The sequence below is a fragment of the Geotrypetes seraphini genome, chromosome 3 (assembly GCF_902459505.1).
Source record: "Geotrypetes seraphini chromosome 3, aGeoSer1.1, whole genome shotgun sequence".
Classification (NCBI taxonomy): domain Eukaryota; kingdom Metazoa; phylum Chordata; class Amphibia; order Gymnophiona; family Dermophiidae; genus Geotrypetes; species Geotrypetes seraphini.
Genome location: NC_047086.1, coordinates 267,713,375 through 267,735,255, shown reverse-complemented (window position 1 = coordinate 267,735,255; position 21,881 = coordinate 267,713,375). Strand labels below are relative to the sequence as shown.

Genomic DNA, 21,881 nt, shown 5'->3' with positions numbered 1-21,881 from the left:
ATTTCCGAAAAGTAGGTAGCCGTCGGACAGCCTGTAATAGCACATCATCCGGCAAATCTACAGCAAGGTCACAAGCCCAAGCCTCCCGTAAGTTGGAATGGTCAAACAAGGGGGACTCATCCTTCAGATGGCGATGATGGAATTTAAGCGGGACAGGAAGTTGAGAATCAATGGTGAAAGCTGTAGAAATCAGCTCATGAAAACAGGAAAGTTCCAAAGAAGTGTTAGTAAACGCTGAAGTACCCCTGAAAAAATCATTAATGTGGCACATGCCACAACCAACAGTCAAGTACCGAAGGTTCAATAATCCCAGTCCACCCCTTTACCACGGAGCCGCGGCCCTCTGATAAGGCAGCCAAGGCCGTTTCACAGACCAAAGAAATCTCTGAACCAAACGTGTTAGCCGCCGCTCATCTCGAGAAGACAGATAAAGAGGAAGGACCTGAAAGACATAGAGCCAACAGGGGACAATAAGCATGTTGTAAAGATGCACCCGACCCAGGAGCAAAAAGGGAAGAGTTCCCCATAACTGTAATTTGTTCTGAAGGGCCTGGAATAACGGTTCCACGTTCAAGTGATACAGATGAGACAAGTCCCGAGGAATAACAACCCCCAAGTATTTCAAGGTAGAGTCCACCCAACAAAGAGGAAAGGTGGCGCTCCACCGAGAACACAGTTCAGGCGGGAAAGGTAAGGCCAAGGACTTATCCAAATTAAGAGACAGACCAGAATAAAAGCCAAATTCGGAAATGAGATCCAACACCGTCTGTAAAAAATCCTCAGGCCTAGTGAGAATCAAAAACATATCATCCGCAAAAGCCAGCGTTTTCAACTCAATCATATCAACTCAATCACATCAACACAAAGACCCCTCACATCCCCGAAGAGTGCACAGTAAAGGTTCCAAGGAAAAAAGAAACAACAAGGGGGCAACCCTGTCGGGTTCCACGAAGAATGGAGAATGAATCCGTGCATGTCCCGTTAACGAGAAGCGAAGCCCGCGGGTTAGAGTAAAGGGAACATACAGCATCAAGATAGAAACCCCCCCAACCCAACATGTTCCAGGGTACGAAACAAGAAAGACCAGTGGACACTATCAAACGCCTTGGAAGCATCAAGACTAATAAACAGAGCCGGAATCCAATGAGAATGACAATGGGCAAGTGCTAAGAGAACCTTACGGACATTACAGACCAACTGACGTCCCCGGTCAAAACCAACCTGATCCTCATGGATTAGGTCAGAAAGAAATGAAGCAAGTCGATCAGCTAAGATACGAGCAAAAAGCTTGAGATCCACGTTGATCAGAGAGATGGGACGATAAGATCCCGGGGAATCAGCCTCCTTGCCAGGCTTCAACAATAATGAGATAAGGTCCTCATTGGCATAACGGGGGAAAGAGCCATTAGCTATAGCAGCGTTAAAGTAAGCTAGCAAAGGGCCACAAAGATGAGGAGAAAGAAGTCGGTAAAGTCACCCGAAAAGCCATCCGGACCTGGTGCTCTATCAGAGTGGAGAGCTTTAATAGCAGATTCCAACTCAGCTGCCCGAAAGGGGGTATTTAGAGAAGGCACCACATCTTCCGGTAAGTAAGGAAGACTAGAAGATTGAAGATAGTTCGTCAACAATTCCGGAGAACAGTCATCGGGAGCAGCATATAGCCTGCTAAAAAAGTCAAAAAGCACTCCGGAGATATCAGCCATTTTGGTCACCACCCCCCCACTCGGGGTCCGAAGAGACAAGATCGGTTTCCTATTAGTCTCAACTTTAGCTAAGCGGGCCATGAGACGCCCAGGTTTGTTGCCAAAACGTTGAAAGCGGTGTTTATGAAAAGCTAGCCATCGTTGGGAACGAGAGTGAAGTAACGAATTTAAAGTCTCCTGGGTAGATAAATAGCATTCACGGGTCTCCCGTGAGGAATGCAAGTGAAAGGACCGTTTAGCCACTCGTAAAGCCCTTTCTAGATTAATAATTCCCTTATTGATACGCTTGTTGCGAGCACTCAAGAAAGAGATAATGTGTCCCCAAAACACCGTCTTACCCGCCTCCCAAAACAAAATGGGATCATCCAAGTGTGGAGCATTATTGGTGGAGTAATCCTCCCATTGGGCCTGCAAAAAGGTTTGAAATTCCTTGTCTTTAGCAAGATAGGCGGGAAAGCACCAAAACGGGGTGCGAAGATATTCGGAATCCAGAGAAATAACCCAGATCGGAGCATGATCCGAATATTCAGAGGACCGATCTCCGCCGCCTAGACAAAGGGGAGCAACTGCGAGGACAGAAAGATATGATCTATCTGAGACCATGTACCATGAGCCCTAGAAAGATGAGTATTTATTTATTTTTATTTATTTATTTAGATTTATATCCCGTCCTCCCAGTAGCTCAGAACGGTCTACAAGTAAACATACACAATGGAAGTAATTAGACAAATAAGATGTACAATAGGTTTAAATGTTTGGACATACAAGACTGTGCAGTATTTAAATACAGGGGGTATACGGCAAATTAGGAGTAGAGTTTAAGTATAAGCAGTTTAGTTTAGATAAGTAGATTAGTTTAGTACAAGTTATTTCAGTTTAGATACAATTTATCAGAGTATAGACTAAGAGAGGACTATACTGAAATTTAGGGAGAAGTTAGACGGGAGAGAAGAGAGAGTACAGACTAATTTCTCAGAGTACAAACAATTTCTCAGAGTACAGACAATTTATCAGAGTACAGACTAAGAGAGGACTATACTGAAATTTAGGGAGAAGTTAAACAGGGGAGAGAAGACAGAGGTGGGGCTTAAGGGGGGGTGTAGACTGAGGGAGACCTTTAGTTGAAGAGGAGGGTCTTTACCATTTTACGGAATGTCAATAAAGAGTTCTGTTGCCTGAGTTGAGGGGGGAGTTGATTCCAGAGATGTGGAATGAAGTGGCTGTAGGATCGTTTGCGGGCAGTTTCTGAGAGGAGGGACCTTCCAGGGGGAATGCATAGGCGTATTTCAGATTTTGAGCGGAGGGTGCGAGTGGGGGTGTAGATGGGAAGCTTGGATTTTATGTAGGAGGGGGTGGTGGCATAAATTCTCTTGTGGGCTATTGCTAGGGCCTTGAAAGCACAGCGCTGGCTAATTGGGAGCTAGTATTCAGCGCGGAGTGCTGGGGAGTTGGGATCATGGTAGTTGAGGTTGTGTAGGAGGCAGATAGCTGCATTTTGGACACGTTGGAGACATTTGAGATTATTTTTGGTTAGTCCATTAAATAGGGAGTTACAGTAATCCATTCTGGAGAGGACATATGCGTAGAGGAGTTGGGCGAGGTCAGGTGTGGAGATGTAGGGTTTGATCCTTTTCAGTTGGCGGAGGTAGTAGAAGGAGGTGGAGATTATTTGGGATATGTGGGCAGATAGGGATAGGTGTCTATCTAAGGTTACTCCTAGGCTGCGTACTGTAGCCACCACTGTAGCCCAGACTAGGGCTCAACAGCACTCCTAGTGGTTACATCAAAATAGCACAACAGCGTGTGACCCGAAATGGAGTCACCCTGCAGGACTGGACTTTAGACAGGAACCACAAATCAAAGCTACAACAATTGTAGTTCATAAAAAAAAAATAATTCAATTTTATTCCTTTCTTCACAAAGGTAAGCAGTTCATCAATGCAGCAGAAGAATTGTCAGAACTTCAAACAGCAGCAAAACAAAAATGCCAAAAGAGCAAGCAAATAAACAGTACAAAATAAAGTCCAAACTTGCTCTCAGTGTTATTTTAGTCCCCGCTGCACCTGAGGATCCAGCTCTCCTCAGAGCTAGCACTGCCTGCTCCACAACAGGTAGTTTCTCCAACAAAAATAAAGTTCATGGCACTGGTTCACCAAACCACAGTGCCCAAAGTTCAAATAAAGCTTCTGGCAGACTCAGTCCACTGCCAGGAAAGGAGAGTGTCACAGGTTTTGTAAAATATAGGCCTCAAGACAGGCTTTCAAAATTCCCTCTCAGGGTGTTAGCAAAACCTCTCCCAACAATTCACACTCCTAGCTTACAAAAACAAAATAGTCCAAACAGTCAAGTGAAAAACCAAAACTCACTTTTTACAGCTTGAGGCCCAGTCCACCTGCATGGCCTCAGGAAAACCAGGAGCACACTCTGTAAGACTTTCTTCACACTCCATGGGTTGTTCCTCCTCTGGAATCAGCAGCTCCTCAGCTTGTCCAGCTTCTAACAGTTCCATGGGAATAGGTTTGTTGCTCCTGCTTGGCCCAGGGGACTCCCTAGGGAAAAAAGGTTTAAACCTTCTCCCTAGCTGGCCTGCTTGTCTGCTCTCAACTGCAGGTTTAAATACTCTGGGGCAACGCCCTACTCTAGTTGAGTCAGCAGTGTTCCAGGGACCTCTTGGGCTCCCCCGGTGGTGACTTGGAGATAGATCACCTAATTCTTCCTCAAACAGTTCAAGCTCCCTCTGGTGGTCAAAAGATAAATTATCATTCTCAGGAACCATATGTACCTTCCTGCTTCCTCCCCGGGATTTCATTTTTACTTTTTCCCCTGCCCTAACTGGGACCTTGGCAAGGAGAATACCTGGCTGGTCACAGTACCTGATCTGTTGCTGTTAGTAGAGTGGAGTCCCATGCTAAGGTAGGACGTGTGAATTTGGTGCTTTTTTTCCTGATCCATAAGAGTTCTGTTTTAGAGGCGTTCAGTTGAAGTTTGTTGTTTGACATCCAAGTTTTCATGTCAGAGAGGCAATGTTGGAGGTTAGTAATTTGGGACGATCGGTTCTCGCCTAGTGGGAGGAGCAGCTGGATGTCATCTGCATAAGAGTGGATTTTAATGCTATATTTCTGCGCTATATCAATGACAGGCCTGATGTAGAGGTTGAATAGGAGGGGGGATAGAAGGGCGCCTTGAGGAACACCATATTTGATAGGCTTGGGGCAAGATTTGTGTGTTCCTAGTAGGACAGTCTGGGTCCTTTGATGGAGGAAGGAGGTGATCCATTGGAGGGCTGTGTCCTTGATTCCGAGGTCATAGAGTCTGGATGTGAGAAGGTGGTGGTCGACTGTGTCAAAGGCAGCGCTGAGGTCAAGTAGGACTAGTAGGGCATCACTGCCTTTGTCGAGTATTGCCCAGCTGTCATCAATGATATCAAGGAGTACTGACTCTGTGCTGTGGCCTTTTCGGAAGCCGGACTGGGCAGGGGATAGAGCAGCTTGTTCTTCAATGAAAGGGTGAAGTCGGTGGAGCACAATTCGTTCAAGGAGTTTGGAGACAAATGGGAGGTTGGAGACTGGGCGATAGTTGCCGGGTTCGTTAGGATCAAGGGTGGGTTTTTTGAGAGTGGGCTTGATAATAGCTGACTTCTAGCTGAGGGGCACAGTCCCAGTGGTTAGAGAGGTGTTAATGATGGGGAGGATGGATTCTGCCATGGCGTCTTCTGTGGACAGCAGGAGGCTGGATGGGCAGGGATCGAGGATGGTGTTGGAGGGTTTGAGTTCTCTCAGGATTTCGAGAACCTTGGCATGAGTGGCCGTATGTAATTGGGAGAAAGCGGCGGAGGGTGGGGTATTTGGAATCGGTTGGGGCTGAATAGGAGTGGGTTTGGTGTTGATGTCAAGATTATCTCGGATAGTTTGTACTTTGGACTGGAAGAAGTCCGAGAGAGTCTCGCTATCAAGTTCTGTTATGTTGTTGTGGCTTTTTCTTTGGGCGCTGGTGAAGAGTTTGTTTGTGAGGGTGAACAGTTGTTTGGATCTAGAAGGGGCTAGTTGTAGGAGACGAGAGTAGTAGGTCTTTTTCGCTTCTAGGATGGCAGCTTTGTAGGTGATGGATATGTTATTCCAGTGGGCTTTGGTTTCTGAGTTCGGGTGTTTGACCCAGATCCTTTCTGCTTTCCTCAGCGATCGTTTTATGGATCGGAGGTCACGGGTGTACCAGGGAGCAGGTGCTTTGTTGGTGATTATTTGGGTTGTTTTTGTCTGGGCGAGGCTATTATAGAGGGATTGGATGTTGGAGTGCCATGCTGAGGCTGCCTGGTCAATGGAGTGGGGATGTTGGGTGCAGGTATCATTTAGGGTGCAAATGCCCGCGGCCATGGCTGGAGGACTGACTAAGTTAGGGAGTTGACGTAGGGTGGGAGGGGTAGGGTTTTTACGCGGGGCTAGGGTAGTTTCGAGTGGGAATTCGAATTCAATGAGGTGGTGGTCTGACCATGGGACTGGTGTGGTGGTATAAGTTGTTTGTTGGGGCTTTGCGGTTGGGCCACTGAGGGTGAAGAACAGGTCTAAGATGTTGCCTGCTGAGTTTGTGGGGGTGGTTATAGCTTGATGAAATCCCAGGTCGGTGAGGGAGGAGAGGAAGTTGTCAATTTGTCCTGAGGTGTTGGGGTAGTCTGGGAAATTGAAATCTCCCAGGATGGTCACGAACTTCAGGGTGAAGAAGTCTCCAAGGATCTACCACTGATAGAGTATCACAAAAGTCAGAAAGATGGCGACCCTTAGCACCCAAAGAGGAGGAAGAGGTACCGGATTTGTCCAGGTCAGGATTCAACACTAAATTAAAATCTCTCAGAATAAGAAGCAGATCACCGGCAAAACGAGAGCAAAGACGAAGCAGCCGATGCAAAAAGGCCGACTCCCCCGAATTGAGACCGTAAATCACAAGGAAGAGATAGGAGCGAGTCCCCAAGGTCAAGCGTAAGAGCAGAGATCTGCCATCAATAGCCATGTCTAGAACCTGCATTCCAATGGGCGAAGACTTACGAACCATCACCGCAATGCCACCGTGGCGTCCCTGGGAGGAGGCAAAATGAACCTCCCCCACCCTGGAGCGACACAGCTTAAGATGCTCCGCGTCAGTCAGACGAGTTTCCTGTAAACAAGCAATATCCGCATGATAACGTTGTAAAGCAGCTAAAATTTTAGATCTCTTTATCGGCGACGAAATGCCCCCCACATTCCAAGAGGCAAGCCTAAAAGGGGTACTCAGGTCGGAAAATCAGGATAAAAGTGAAGCAGAGAAGAAAGAAAAAGAAGAAGGGAACTACCCCAGGAGCCCAGCCTCCCCCCGGAGTAGAAATGCCATACAATCAGCAACACCCGGAAAACCTTATAAAAGCAAGACTGAAACTGTAAATACTTAAAAAACAGTCTGAAGGAGGACCCCCCACTCCCCCAAATCAAACCCAACTCAACCCCACCCCATCCCCATCCTCCCAAACCAATTCCCCCAGATCCCCAACTACTATCCCACGCTCCGTTCCACAAAAGTGGAGCAGAGAAGGAGTAGGGCTCCCAGGTCCTCCAACCGCACCCACCCAAAAAGCCTCCCACCAAAAACCCAACCCAGATCAAACCCCCCCCCAGCCGCCCTTACACCAAAACAGCCACACTCAACCATCCAGCCACACAATCAAAAGTCCAGGGAGTGCTAACCCTCAAGAACAAGAGAGACAAAAATCCACAGCCACAAGAGGCACCCGGGAATAACAGAGCTCCTCGGACCACCCACCCAAAAGGCAACTCCAGGGGATACATGCAAACATCCCATATTACCACACAAACAAGAAGGCTACAAACTAGCTCAAATCCCATATAAGGAAGGGCTCACTGAGTCCAAACAAATCTCCAAACAAAGGGAAATCAAACAAGCACCCCCCCCCCCCCAGGGAACCCAGCCCAACCCAGGCCAACCACACTAGCCACACAAACCCGAAACAAATACTACTCAATCATACAACACACAACAATCAAAAGAGCACCCCCACACAGCAACAACATGTGCTCCATGGAGCCAAGAACATCCCACGCCAGCAAAGTCCAGTAGCCCAAAAAGTGTCAGAGGTCCACAGCAAAGAGATCCAGTTCTCAGCCTAAGAGGAACACCCGGGCTCATTACTTCGCAGAAATATGCCCCTGACACCGCCAAAGTGCCCGACGAGTTGGAAGAGGCAAAGGGGCCACCAGACACCACTCAAGCCCCCAGTGGCCAGCCGGGAGCCAGCCGGGCAAAGAAGCTCCCATCCCAGAGTGCAGAAACAAACAAAGGTAGAAGCACAATGCTGACAAGCAAGCGGGAACTCCAGCAGGTAGACCCAGGGGAGATGCACGATGATCAGCGGCCATCCAGGCTGCCAGGCAATGGGTAAAAGTCTGCTGAGCAATCAAAGCTCAGTGCACCAACATAGTCCAATGAAGCACCAACAGAAGCTGCAACCACGACCCCACGCCCGACAGCTATCAGGGGGCCGAGGAAGACCCAGAATCCCCGGGCAAAGAATCTAAATAGGCCTGAGCATCATCCGCCGAAGCAAAACTTTTCCAGCCCGAAGCAGTCCAGATCCGCAGCAGCGCAGGGTAGAGCAGTTGGAATCGATGTTTACGATCATAGAGCACGGAGCACATTTTGATCACTAAATTGAAAATAAAATCATTTTTCCTACCTTTGCTGTCTGGTGATTGATTTCATGAGTCTCTGGTTGCGTTTCCTTCTGTCTGTGTATCCTTTCTTTCTTCTGCACTCAGGCCCAAGAATTGTCCCTTTCTATTCCCTCCCTCTTTCCTTCCTATGTCCTTAGTGCCCCCGGTGCCTACTTCCCATGTCTTTAGTGCCCCCGGTGCCTCCTTCCCATGTCTTTAGTGCCCCCAGTGCCTCCTTCCCATGTCCAAGGTGCCCCTTCCTGTCTTTAGTGCCCCCAGTGCCTCCTTCCCATGTCTTTAGTGCCCCAGTGCCTCCTTCCCATGTCCTTAGTGCCCCTTCCTGTCTTTAGTGCCCCCAGTGCCTCCTTCCAATGTCCTTAGTGCCCCTTCCTGTCTTTAGTGCCCCAGTGCTTCCTTCCAATGTCCTTAGTGCCCCTTCCTGTCTTTAGTGCCCCCAGTGCCTCCTTCCCATGTCTTTAGTGCCCCAGTACCTCCTTCCCATGTCCTTAGTGCCCCTTCCTGTCTTTAGTGCCCCTAGTGCCTCCTTTCCATGTCTTTAGTGCCCCTAGTGCCTCCTTCTTATGTCCCTCTCACTGCCTCCCCTCTTGCCTCGGTCTGCAAATTCTCAGCATGTGCAGCGTGCTAGGATGAGCCTGCCTGGCCGAATACAATAATGCAGTAGATATTCTGGTTTTAGCCCCACCTTTAGAGCAGGACTACCCGGTAAAGCTTTTAAACCATGATTCGTGGCAATGATTTGAATATATCTGAATTCTGAAACAAATCAGACTTGCTTTTACAGCGATATAGGTGTCATATAAAGTGTAAATACACCCTCTCTCCCCTTCCTTTGTAGTTATCCCATCCCACATACCAAGAATATTTGTCCCACCCCCACCCCCGAAGCCTTACCTGACTTTAAACCTTTCTCTCTCCCTAGCCAAAGCCAGCCTGCTGCCTCCCTGCTGCTCAAAAAAAAAAAAAAAGTCTCCCTCCTTTTCCCCTTCTCTTACCGCCATGCTGCAGCTGCTAAAGCCGGAAGTCTTCTTTCCGACTCAATTCTGAAGTAGGAGAGGACGTTCTGGACCAGTCAGGCAGCGATTGGCTGGCCCAGAACATCCTCTCCGACATCAGAATTGACATCGGAAAGACTTCCTGTCGGCTTTAGCAACTGAGAGCAGGGGAAAAGGAGAGGCTTTTTTTTTTTTTCCGCACGGACCGGCAGAAATTCAACCGGCGGTTGAGGAACAGTGCTCTACAATTCTAAAGTAAGGTGGAGGGAGGGAGATGGCCGGGTGGGGACCGCGCGATCCTTGATTGCCTCACTGCGGAGACAAGTCCATTCACCGCTCCACAGGGCGGTGAATGGCCTTGTCCCCATCCCCGCAGAGGCCACTATTTTTTCTTCCCCGTTTCAGCGGGTTACCCGCGGCTAGCCACGGGTAACCACCACCGTGTCATTCTCTACCTAAAAACATATCTGTTCCTGAAGTATCTAGACAGCTGACCCGTACAACTCTTTCTCTTCAATAACAGTTCTCTTGACCTATTAACCACTTTCTATTAAGTTCAATCAATTTGTACCATCTTTTAATCTTTGTAAACCGCATAGAACTTCACAGTCCTGCGGTATATAAACTTGTTATTATTACTTTTTTTAATTATTATTATTCTCTTAAGACTCTCGGGTGAATTCCATCAGGTTCAGGGGATTTGTCGCTTTTAAGATTGTCGATCTGGTAGTATATCTGGTCCAAGTCTACTTCTACTGTGGTGAGGCTGTCCTCTATTACTCCTTTGAACACTTTCACTGCTTCTGGTATTGTTGCGGTGTCCTCCTTCGTAAAGACAGACACAAAGAAGGAATTTAGTCTGTCTGCAATTTGTTTGTCTTCCTTGATGTATCCTTTTCTTTCCTGGTCATCCAGCGGTCCCACCGCCTCTTTTGCAGGTTTTTTTCCTTTTACGTATCTAAAGAAGAGCTTGAAATTTTTGGCCTCTTGCGCTATTTTCTCCTCATAGTCTTTTTGGCATCCCTCACCGCCTTGTGACATTTCTTTTGGTCATCTTTGTGCTTGTTCCAAGCTTCGGTTGTTTTCATGCGTTTCCATTTTTTAAGAGAGTCCTTCTTTTCTTTTATGGCTTCCTTCACCTCTCTAGTAAGCCATGCCGGTTCTCCTTTGCCATTAGTTTTCCTTTCTTTGGAAATCCGCGGAATGTAGAGATTTTGTGCTTCCATGATAGTATTTTTCAGTAGGGACCATGCCTGATCTAACATTTTAACTTTGTCCATCTTTTTCTTGAGCAGTTGTTTCACCATGGCTCTCATGCTATCGTATCTTCCCTGTTTTAAAGTTTAAGGTCGTGGTTAAGGTTTTGGTACATTTCCCTTTCCTGATGTCAAGTTTAAAGTTGATCATGTTGTGATCACTAGTCCCCAGCGGGACCGTGACTTCTACTTCTTTAGTCGGTCCCGTAATGCCATTTAGGACCAAGTCCAAGGTAGTGTTTCCTCTCATCGGCTCTCCCACCATTTGTTCCAGAAAGCAGTCCCCTAGTGCTTCCAGGAGCTTGGCCTCCTTGTCGCAGTTCGAGGTTCCCAGGTTCCAGTCTATCCCCGGGAAATTGAAGTCTCCCATGATTATTACACTACCTGTCTTAAATTCTTGTTTAATTTCCTCTATCATTTCTGAGTCTGTCTCCTCTGTCTGTCTTGGGGGTCGATAGTAAAGGCCAATTTTTGTGTCTGCACCATTGTGTCTAGGAATATTGATCCAGAGGGACTCCAGCTTCTCTGTCATTGCCGTTGTAGCCTCTCTAACAGTTTCTACTCCATTCTGAACATATAGGGCAATACCTCCACCTTTCTGCCCTACTCTATCTCTTCAGTATAGTTTGTATCCCTGTAGTACTGTGTCCCATTTGTTTTCATCATTCCACCATGTTTCTGTTATGCCAATGATTTCCAGTTCATCGTGTCTTCCTATTGTCTCTAATTCTCCAGTTTTGTTTCTCAGACATCTAGCACAAGAAAGAAGATTAGCAAAGTTCAGAATCTAATCTTTCCTTGGAAATGGGATAGGGAGGGTAGTTGTTTTTTCATTAGAGGAATATAGTTATTACATTGCATTATTGATTTTTATTTCGCTATTACCTTGCGGTTCAAAGCAGATTACACAAGAGGTTATCTGGACATTTCCAGGAGAGTTACAAAGTAGAGCAGGTTACTTCGGGAGAGATCTGGGCATTGTTACAGGATCATTACAAGATAGATAATTTAGTTAGAAGGTTGTGGGATCTGGGGGAGATTGAAATACTTCCTGCGGTGTTAGTTTGTCCTGATGGATTTCTTGAAGAGCAGGGTTTATACATAGTAACATAGTAGATGACGGCAGATAAAGACCCGAATGGTCCATCCAGTCTGCCCAACCTGATTCAATGTAAATTTTATTTTTTTTTTCCTTCTTCTTAGCTATTTCTGGGCAAGAATACAAAGCTTTACCCGGTACTGTGCTTGGGTTCCAACTGCCGAAATCTCTGTTAAGACTTACTCTAGCCCATCTACACCCTCCCAGCCATTGAAGCCCTCCCCAGCCCATCCTCCACCAAACAGCCATACACAGACACAGACCGTGCAAGTCTGCCCAGTACTGGCCTAGTTCAATATTTAATATTATTTTCTGATTCTAAATCTTCTGTGTTCATCCCACGCTTCTTTGAACTCAGTCACAGTTTTACTCTCCACCACCTCTCTCAGGAGCGCATTCCACTACCCTCTCCGTAAAGTAGAATTTCCTAACATTGCCCCTGAATCTACCACCCCTCAACCTCAAATTATGTCCTCTGGTTTTACCATTTTCCTTTCTCTGGAAAAGATTTTGTTCTACGTTAATACCCTTCAAGTATTTGAACGTCTGAATCGTATCTCCCCTGTCTCTCCTTTCCTCTAGGGTATACATATTCAGGGCTTCCAGTTTCTCCTCATACGTCTTCTGGCGCAAGCCTCCTATCATTTTCGTTGCCCTCCTCTGGACTGCCTCAAGTCTTCTTACGTATTTCGCCAGATATGGTCTCCAAAACTGAACACAATACTCCAAATGGGGCCTTACCAATGACCTGTACAGGGGCCTTCTTCCTTCTACTGACTACGCCTCTCTTTTATTTCTCTTCTGAAAGTTTTGGGTTGTTCTGGTATCATGATCAGTAGTTTGGAGAGTTGATGGTCTAGTTTTGCTGCCTGTGTGGCCAGTAGGCTGTCGTACATTTTTGTGCGTTTGATGCCTCTGATTGAGGAGTGATTGAATGGTATCGGATAAGGCGGTTGTTCAAGCAGGCTGGGCTGTCTCCATTCATTGCTTTGAATAGGAGATAGTAAAATTTTAATAGATTTCTTGCTTGTATTGGGAGCCAGTGTGAGTCAAGGTATGCGGCGGTGATGTGGTCGTATTTATTCAGCGAATGGATAAGTCTGAGAGCTGTGTTTGTATTGTTTGTAGTTGTTTTATCATGACTGCAGGGCAGGGAAGATAGAGCATGTTGCAGTAGTCTAGAAGACCTAGGACTAGGGATTGGACCATGAGCTGGAATTGTTTTCTGTCGAAGAATTTTTGGATTTGCCCTAAGTTTTGCATGACCGCAAATGATTTCTGGATTGTTTTGTTGATTTGTAGTTGCATGGTACAGTATCTGTCTATCATCATTCCTAGGAGTTTTAGGGTGGGTTGAATGTGGTATGTGATTTGAGTTGAATACTAAGTTTGTTATGGTTGGGGCTTTGGTTTTTTCGAGGAGTATAAATTTTGTTTTTTCTGGGTTCAGCTTTAGTTTGTGTTCTTTCATCCATGTTGCCACTGTTTCTAGTGTTCTATGTAGTGTGTCTGTCATGGTCTGTCAAAAGGAAGGAGGATGGTGATGTCGTCTGCATAGTTATAGAAGTTAAGCCTAATTTGTCTAGGCAGGTGCCAAGGGATGCAATATAGCGATTGAAGAGTGTAGGGGATAATGGTGACCCTTGAGGTACTCCGCAGGGGTTAGACCATGGTTCTAATTTTTATTTGTTTGTCTTTACTCTGTAGATCCTGGATTGTAGATATGTTAGAGGATTACCCTTGATGGGTATTTTTTTTCTCATTGTTCATTATTATTTATTGTGATATTGTTTAGTACAAATTGTTTCAACTTAAAATTGTAAAATGTTTTTGTAGCGTGTATGATGTCTATTACATTATTTTTGTGTATGGCTTTAAAAACATATTTCAAGTAATTTAAGATTGTTAACTTTTTATAAGTCCATTTTAAATATCACAGCTATTTTATGCAATGTCTCCATTAGGTTGAGGAAGGATTATTGCGTTATGAACTTGCAGAAGGTGTAGAAGGAATAGCCGGGGGATTCACTTATACAATTCATGGTATGTATTTGCAATTGGCTACAGGACAGCGGAAAAAAAATTCTTGCAGTTTTTACTTTGAATGTCTTTTTGAAATACAACTTGCATCTCTATGGGCTCCTTTTACTAAACTGTGGTAGAGCTTTATACTTCAGGCCAGTGAGGTAAATGCTCCGATGCTCATTCAATTTCTATGTGTGTCAGACTGAGCATTTACCTCACTGGCCTGAAGTATAAAGCTCTACTGTGGTTTAATAAAAGCCAATGCGTGTAATGCTTCAAACATATACATACCCCATTTGGTTTATTAGTGGTGTCATAAGTTATGTAGTAAACTCAAAAATTGGTAGGTAATCTAACAAAATGAAGATGTAAACTCTTGTACAAAAAGAAAAATGGACAAATTATTTTCAGTTGCAAGATCCTTTTCTCTTGATTTTTGTAATACAGATAAGTGTCTTATTTTGTTTACAAATAGTGTAATCAATTATACAGTAAACGCAAAAAATTATGCCAAAAAAATACTAAAAGATTATTTCTCAAAAACGTAATAAACTCTTATACAAAAAGCAGCATGGACAACTGATATCCAGTTGCAAGATTTCAGTATAGTCACTGCCTCTTTTTTCCCTTCACTTTTGTAATGCCTTGTAAAAATATATTTCATGTAAATATATTTCATTCATGTTCCAGAAGTGTATTTCATAGCAGAACATAAATTCCATAGAAGGGAAATACAGTGGTAACTCGGTTTACGAGTGCACCAGTTTGTGAGTGTTTTGCAAGACGAGCCAAACATTCGCAAAATCAGTGCCTCGGAAACCAAGCTTACCTCTATGTGCGAGTGCCCTCCCAGCTGGCGTCGCCCCCCCCCCCCCACTGTGATCTGACATCCCCCCCCACACCAATCCACCCACCCGAACACATCGCTTACCCCCCATTTGGCACCCGGCACCAGCACCAACGCACAGGACATGCCGGTGCCCGAAGATCTGCCCTCTTCTTTTTGCTGGGCCTTGAACATCTGCACATGCTCAAGGCCTTCGAGTTCTCGCTCTCTCTGAGATTCTCCGAAGTGCCTGATAGTAGTCAAAAAAGACTGCATTGATCTCAGGGGTGGTGCCGCAGAGACACCACTGGTCATCATAAATCTGGGAGATATTATCAAGTGTAGCTTGTTTCTTAAGCTTATTCGCCAGCACCTTACTAGCTTTATTATTAAACTCAAAATGTTCCTGGCACACTCTACAGCACATCTACCACTGATACAAGCTCCAAATCCCGCAATGCTTGGGTAAGCTCCGGTTCACACCCCGCATCATTTAACATAACATGACCTTGTCTCATCCTGCATTTAATAGAATGCAGTTCACTCCATAGAGAAGCCTCTTTTTCGACCCGGGTTTTATAACTATACGCTTGAAGGTCAATGATCTTGCCCTGCATCACAGCTTTACCAGCTTCCCAGAGAGTCCGAGAGACACCCCTTCCTGATCATTGATATCCAGGTCTTTAATCATAAGCACATAAGCATTGCCTCTGCCGAGTCAGACCATAGGTCCATCATGCCCAGCAGTCCGCTCCCGCCGCGGCCCCCCAGGTCAAGGACCTGTAGTGATCTATTACTCAAGAGCATTTTGTACTGTATAGTAACCCTCTAATTGTACCCCTGGATTCCCTTTCCCTTCAGGAACTCGTCCAATCCCTTTTTGAAACCCAAAATCGTACTCTGCTCAACCACCTCCTCTGGAAGCACATTCCAGGTGTCCACCATCCTCTGGGTGAAGAAGAACTTCCTAGCATTTGTTCTGAACCTATCTCCCTTCAATTTTTTTGAGCGCCCTCTAGTTTTTGTTGCCCCCACCAGTCTGAAGAATCTGTCTCTCTCTACCTTCACTATACCCTTCATGATCTTATAAGTTTCTATCATATCCCCTCTAAGTCTCCGCTTTTCCAGGGAAAAGAGCCCCAGCTTCTCAGCATATGAGAGGTTTTCCATGCCCTTTATCATTTTTGTTGCTCTTCTCTGGACCCTCTCAAGTATCGCCATATCTTTCTTTAGGTACGGCGACCAGTACTGGATGCAGTACTCCAGATGTGGTCGCACCATTTCCCTGTACAGCGGGAGGATAACTTCCTTGGTTCTGGTAGTGATACCTTTTTTGATAATGCCCAACATTCTGTTCGTCATTTTTGAGGCCGTTGCGCATTTTGCTGCCGGTTTTATTGTTTTATCTACATAACGTGGTTCGTTCAACAATGCATCCGGGAGTATCCAGGGAGGCCTGGGAGAAGCCTCCTCTGGTATCCGTAAAAACAACTCTACGGGATCATGATCAGAAAGTGTACTAGTATGGATTTCACTCCCTACCACCCACGCGTCCAGGAGTCCGTCACCCAACCAAAAATCAATTCTAGAACTTGAAGCATGTACCCGTGACTGGAACGTATAACCACGGGAACTGGAGTGTCTTAAGTCTTCAGTGATCACACAACCCCCAATGATTCAAGAGGGAGTAAAGCTGTTTGCAATCCTTGTGTGCCTAGTGGGTCTTGATCGCGGTGTTATCCAAGGCAGGATCTAAAATACGATTAAAATCCCTGCTCTACAGGAGTTTCTACTGTGCGTCCATGCCTTGATAAAAGGATCCTTGACCTTCATTGGGAGCATAAATATTGAGAAGAGTGAAACGTTCAGTGCCAATTGACACCCGAAGCAGCAGGAATCTACCCTCCGGGTCGCAAACAACCTTATGTACCTCATGCACTAGGGACCTGGCCAACCCTATACCTTACCCCCTTTGTTTTTGTTCCCCCTTTAATATTGGATGCCAAATAACCACCCTGGTATCTCACATGTCTTAACAAATGTTCATGTTTACTAAGTAAATGGGTCTCCTGCACGAAAAGGATCAAGGTCCGAAGCCACAGAGCCTCCTTAAAAAGCAACTGTCGCCGAATAGGGTTATTAAGTCCCATAGCATTACATGTTATGCAGATAAGGTCCACTGTTGGAAAAGTAATATCTTATTCTTGGTCTAATAGCCACCAGCTCTGTCTATCCAGAGACACCCCACTCCAAGCTAAAGTGTCAGCTGTACCATGCCCACCCCCCTTATCCCCAGAAAAGTCCATAGCAAAGACTGCATACTATATCCCTCCTCAACCCCTCCCCTATACCCCCCCCACACCTCAATCCCCCCTGTCCTGTCGCCCATAGAACTCCCTAGCGGAGTTTCCATGCATGTAAGAGGAAGGACCCCCAACTCCATGTCCCATTGTATGCAAGCAATCCAGTACCCCATAACACCCCAGCAAACACATTCAATGGCAAATAGCTCAAACCACATTCGTGGTAACACACAAAATCAGCAAATGCAGAACCACCCCCTGAAAGGGTATACTGTACACAATCTAGCCGCATCATATCAGATCATCCAGTCTTCAATTTAAACCAAAGCCACAAGGCCTTTAACATGTGAAAGGCACAACTCTCCCCATAATGAATTCCAAGTAGTCAGTCATCCTTTTGGATCTGCTACAACTTGCACTAGGGATGATTGTCGGATGATTGTCTCTGCAGCCATCGTTTTTCCAACATCGGCCTCTGCCATCTGGGCTGCTGTGGCTTAGGGGAATCCCGTGGTTCAGCCGGAGTCTTTTCAGCTTCAGGCTTTAGTTGAGGAAATTGCTCCATTGTTTCCTCCTTGTAACGGATCCAGTGAAGTTGACCCTCCAGGTAATAGACAAGGGCAAACGGGTGCTGCCATTTACAGCGAATGCTCTTGTCACACAGCAACAGCTTGAGTGGATGAAGCTCCTGGCGCCGCTTCAAAGTTATAGAGGCAAAATCCTGGAAAATCTTTTTTTTTTTTTTGTAAATCTTTATTCATCTTTATACATACAATAAGTGTGATAATACATAAACACATTTGCACATTGAGAATATCACTTTTTAAATAAATCCAGTCAGCAATTTATACCACTGGGCAGCCTTGTGACCCAGGAAGTCTGCCTGAAAGCATAAGAACGCCGTACTATATTGATTATTAAGGTTTTTCCACTCGGGGAACCCCGCCTGAATGGCCTGCTTCAGTAGCATACTCATATGTAAAGCATATACCACTTAATATGAGAAATACACTGGACAGGTAGCATAATCTTGTTCAAGAAAAAAGGCCTCAGATTCGGAGCATACGCGTAGTCCTATCATGGACTGAACGGTCAGCGTAATGTTACAGCTCCATACTCCAGTCATAGGCCAAACAACCTGGACTTAATCATTTTTAAATAATTTTTTGAAACTTTTTCTTTAGTGAAGCTTAAATAGTGCTTCATTAATCACACTATTTAAGCTTCACTAAAGAAAAAGTTTCAAAAAATTATTTAAAAATGATTAAGTCCAGGTTGTTTAGCCTATGACTAGAGTATGGAGCTGTAACATTACGCTGACCATTCAGTCCATGATAGGACTACGCATATGCTCCGAATCTGAGGCCTTTTTTCCTGAACAAGATTATGCTACCTGTCCAGTGTATTTCTCATATTAAGTGGTATATGCTTTACATATGAGTATAGGATACTTTGGCCACTTGGGTTGACAACATTCTGCTTCAATTGCAACCATCTAAAACTTTCTGATTTATTGAGGCCATATTTATGTTGCAACTGTGAAAACTCAAGCAGTTTACCATTAGAGATAACATCATCCAATAAACGTATTCCTGCTATCATCCAATGCTTCCAGACAAGCTTTTTCTACGCCAATTTGAATCTTGGAGTTCAGCCATATAGATTGATTTGTGAATTGGAATAGTTGTTAAATTACTTACATATTGCAATGTTTTCCATGTATCAACTAATGTTCTGTTATCTTTACAGTACCTAGGCATTTTGATACTGAGAACATGGCATAGACGTATAGGAGACATGAGTTGCCATTCTAACCACAACCAATCTGGGAGTTTTTCCATGAGCTCTGGGAGGACCCAATACATACCCTGGCGCAAAATATAGAATTGATGGTACCTATAAAAATTGGGAAAATTTACCCCTCCCTCTGAAATCGGCTTTTGTAAAGATACTAAAGCAACTCTAGCAGTTTTACTCAGCCAAATAAATTTTGTAAGAATGCTATTTAATTTTTTATAAAAGGACCCTTGAAAAAAACCGGCAACATACTCATCTGATAACAAACCACAGGCAAAATCATCATTTTAATAGTTTGGACTCTCCACCACCACAAAAGATGTAAAAGATTCCATTGCTCACACATTTCTTTTACCTTCTGTAATAAAAAATTTTCATTTATTTTCATTGTTTCTTCCAGTGTATTTTTAATCCAAATGCCTAAATACTTTATTCCATCTTCTTTCCAAAGAAAGGAAAATGAATCAAACAAACCTTTTGTACAGTGGACATTAAGTGGAAGAATTTCTGGTTTACTCCAATTTATCTTGTATCCTGAAAATTTTCCAAATTTCTCAATCATTTCAAGTAAGCAAGGAATGGTTGTCTCAGGATTCCTCAAATAAAGCAGTATATCATCTGCATAAGCAGAGACTTTATATTCCTGATCTCTACGAGGAATACCCTGTATCTCCTTCGCTTGCTGAATAGCTAATAACAAGGGTTCTAATACAAATCCTGGAAAATCTCAATGTCATGGAGCCATGTGTGCGTGCTCACTGCAAAATTTTCATCTTTAATTTATAGTCATAGAAGCAGGCTACAATATCTCATGCCATGTTACCATGTGACCAGCCTGGGGCTCGGTGTGCGTGCTCTAGCAGCATGGTTGTGAGCTCAGCTGCAGAATCCTGCGCCTACAAAATGGTGAGTACAGTCTTCCCCACCACCTCTTCAGCATTATTATAATTGGGGTTTTCTGGTATACCCCGGAAGCGCATTTTGCATCGCCGGCCCCAGTTTTCTAAATCTTCGATCTTATCAGTCAATTGCAGCAGGGCTTGCCTGTAGTCCTGTAAGCCTCTATTATGAGTGTTCAGCTGGTCAATATGCTCCTTGTTCGGTGCCACCCGTTGTCCCACCGCCATCAGCTCACCTCGAAGGTCTGCCACTAGGGTGGTGAGATCAGAGCGGACCCCTTTGATGTCCGATTTGATTTTTGCCATCCAAAGCTTCAATTCCATAAGTACGTCCAGAGGAGCAGTGGGTCCTCCCGTCTCAGGAGTTTCATCAAGAGTTTTCTCAGGGACGGTCTCAATGGAAGCCTTTGCTGCTGCTTTACCCTTCATGCGGCCAGGAACCGATTGCTTCATGTAAGCAAAATCCATAAGGCTCAGCATTCATTTTGCTGCCATTGCATGTAGCATGCCGTTGGATGCTAAAAGCTCAGTAGCAAGATCTCACCGCAAGGCCGGGGCGCCGTGAAGAATTATATTAATATATAGAGGCACACGGAGCTCGAAGCTCAGGTGTCCATCTTGGTTGCTGACGTCACTTCCTCCTTCTGAGCTCAATATATTTATTGTAGTGAAGACTCAACATGTACATGTTTCGGTCTTAAGGCCTGCCTCAGGAGTCTGAGTTTCAATTTGAAACAGTAATTTAGCTGCAGGATGATCGGCATAAAAATGCCTGCCAGTTCCTCATTCAGCTCTTTACTGGTTGTTTTATCTGCCTCGCGAGGTGATTTGTTTATTCAATCTAAGCATGTAACTTACAAGAGAGAAAAGTTGCAACACACAGTTTCATACTGAGACTCCTGAGGCAGGCCTTCAGCCGAAACACATGTTGAGTTTTCAATGCAATAAAGAAATTAAGCACCACAGGTCGCCTTTTCTGTTGTCTTTGAGCCCGAAGAGGCATTCCCAGCATGAGGCAGTGATTCTGTGATTCTAGCTATTGTAAGAGAGATGAGGCCGGCTGCAGCACATTTCTAGCATAGGTCAAAGAGGAAGAAGGAGGCCTGTGAGGTGAATCGATGGGGGGGAGGGGGGGTCTGAATTTCAGTGTTTTAAGAGGTTCTGCATGTCCCCCTGTATGTCACTGTTTTTGGATATTTCTTACTGTGAAAAATATTGCGATTTTGGTGCAAATTTCTTAGTGGCGGTCATCTTGTATTTTAGTGATCTTTTTTTCAAAAGCTTCCTGCTCTTCCAAAATTGCAATTTATGCCTCAAAACTTGTTGGGATGGAGTCCTTTGGCTCTTCTACTTCAAATCCTTGCCAGGATTGTGCAATTTTAGTGCCTCCAGAATGACCTTGCACCATGTGGCATGACCAGGAGAGATGGCAGCACCATGCCCTTTGGGGTGGCCATTTCTTTTTTCAGGACTCAGTAAAAGCTGAAGGTTCAGCATGAAAGGATGTGGATGTCCTGCAGCCCAAGAAATGCAAGGTCAAATCATCTAAGGGTGAATCTACTCCCCAGGGCCTGGAGGCCTTCTTGGAATTTATAAAATATTTGTGACATTCATTTCAGGCTAGCCATGCTTCCCCTGCGCAGTTCTACGCCGCCTCAGATTTGTCTCTTAGCGGTTTTACCTCTTTAGGCACATCTTCTTAGTCAGCCGCTGTTCCTGATTTGGGTGATACCTACGATGATGATCAGTTTGCGGACCACTTGTATTTCTGGGATGTAAATACAAGAAATTTCAGGAACGACTGCTATCGTTTCAGGCAACCTCATGGACTAGGGATTTAACTCATATATTTACATTTCCAATTTCATACCAACAATTTTGTCATGCCTTAAAAACATATTTTTTTAGGGAATCTTTTGGAAGTTAGAATCTGGATCCTTATTCATTTGTATTATTAATTTTTGTGAACCGCATAGAATTTAATGGTATTTGCGGTATAAACAAGTGAGTTTTATGTTATGTTATGTTATGATGGACTCGGGACAGTATGCTGAGTCTTCAAATCCTTCTATGGCTTTTGAACCTGGGGATGATCCCACAGTTCTGCATTTATTTAAGTCTGCTGCTTTGCCAGATCTCATATCAGAGACTCTGCAGGAGTTGAATTTAGTCACTCAGCCTAGAGAGTTGCGTGGGGACAGAAATCCCACCCGTCCCCATCAAAATCCCACCCGTCCCCATCAAAATCTCCTCCATCCCCTCCTGTCC

The 21,881-nt window shown here is 44.9% G+C and overlaps 1 protein-coding gene across 9 annotated transcripts in view; it reads left to right on the top strand.

Moving 5' to 3' along the window:
* B3GALNT2 (beta-1,3-N-acetylgalactosaminyltransferase 2) overlaps positions 1 to 21,881 on the top strand; it is a 345,788-nt gene that overhangs the window by 112,775 nt on the left and 211,132 nt on the right. For all 9 annotated transcript variants that reach the window (XM_033936244.1, XM_033936247.1, XM_033936246.1 and 6 more), the window contains one exon: positions 13,728 to 13,806. In XM_033936244.1, coding sequence (XP_033792135.1) covers positions 13,728 to 13,806 — 79 coding nt within the window. The remainder of the gene's footprint in view (positions 1 to 13,727; positions 13,807 to 21,881) is intronic.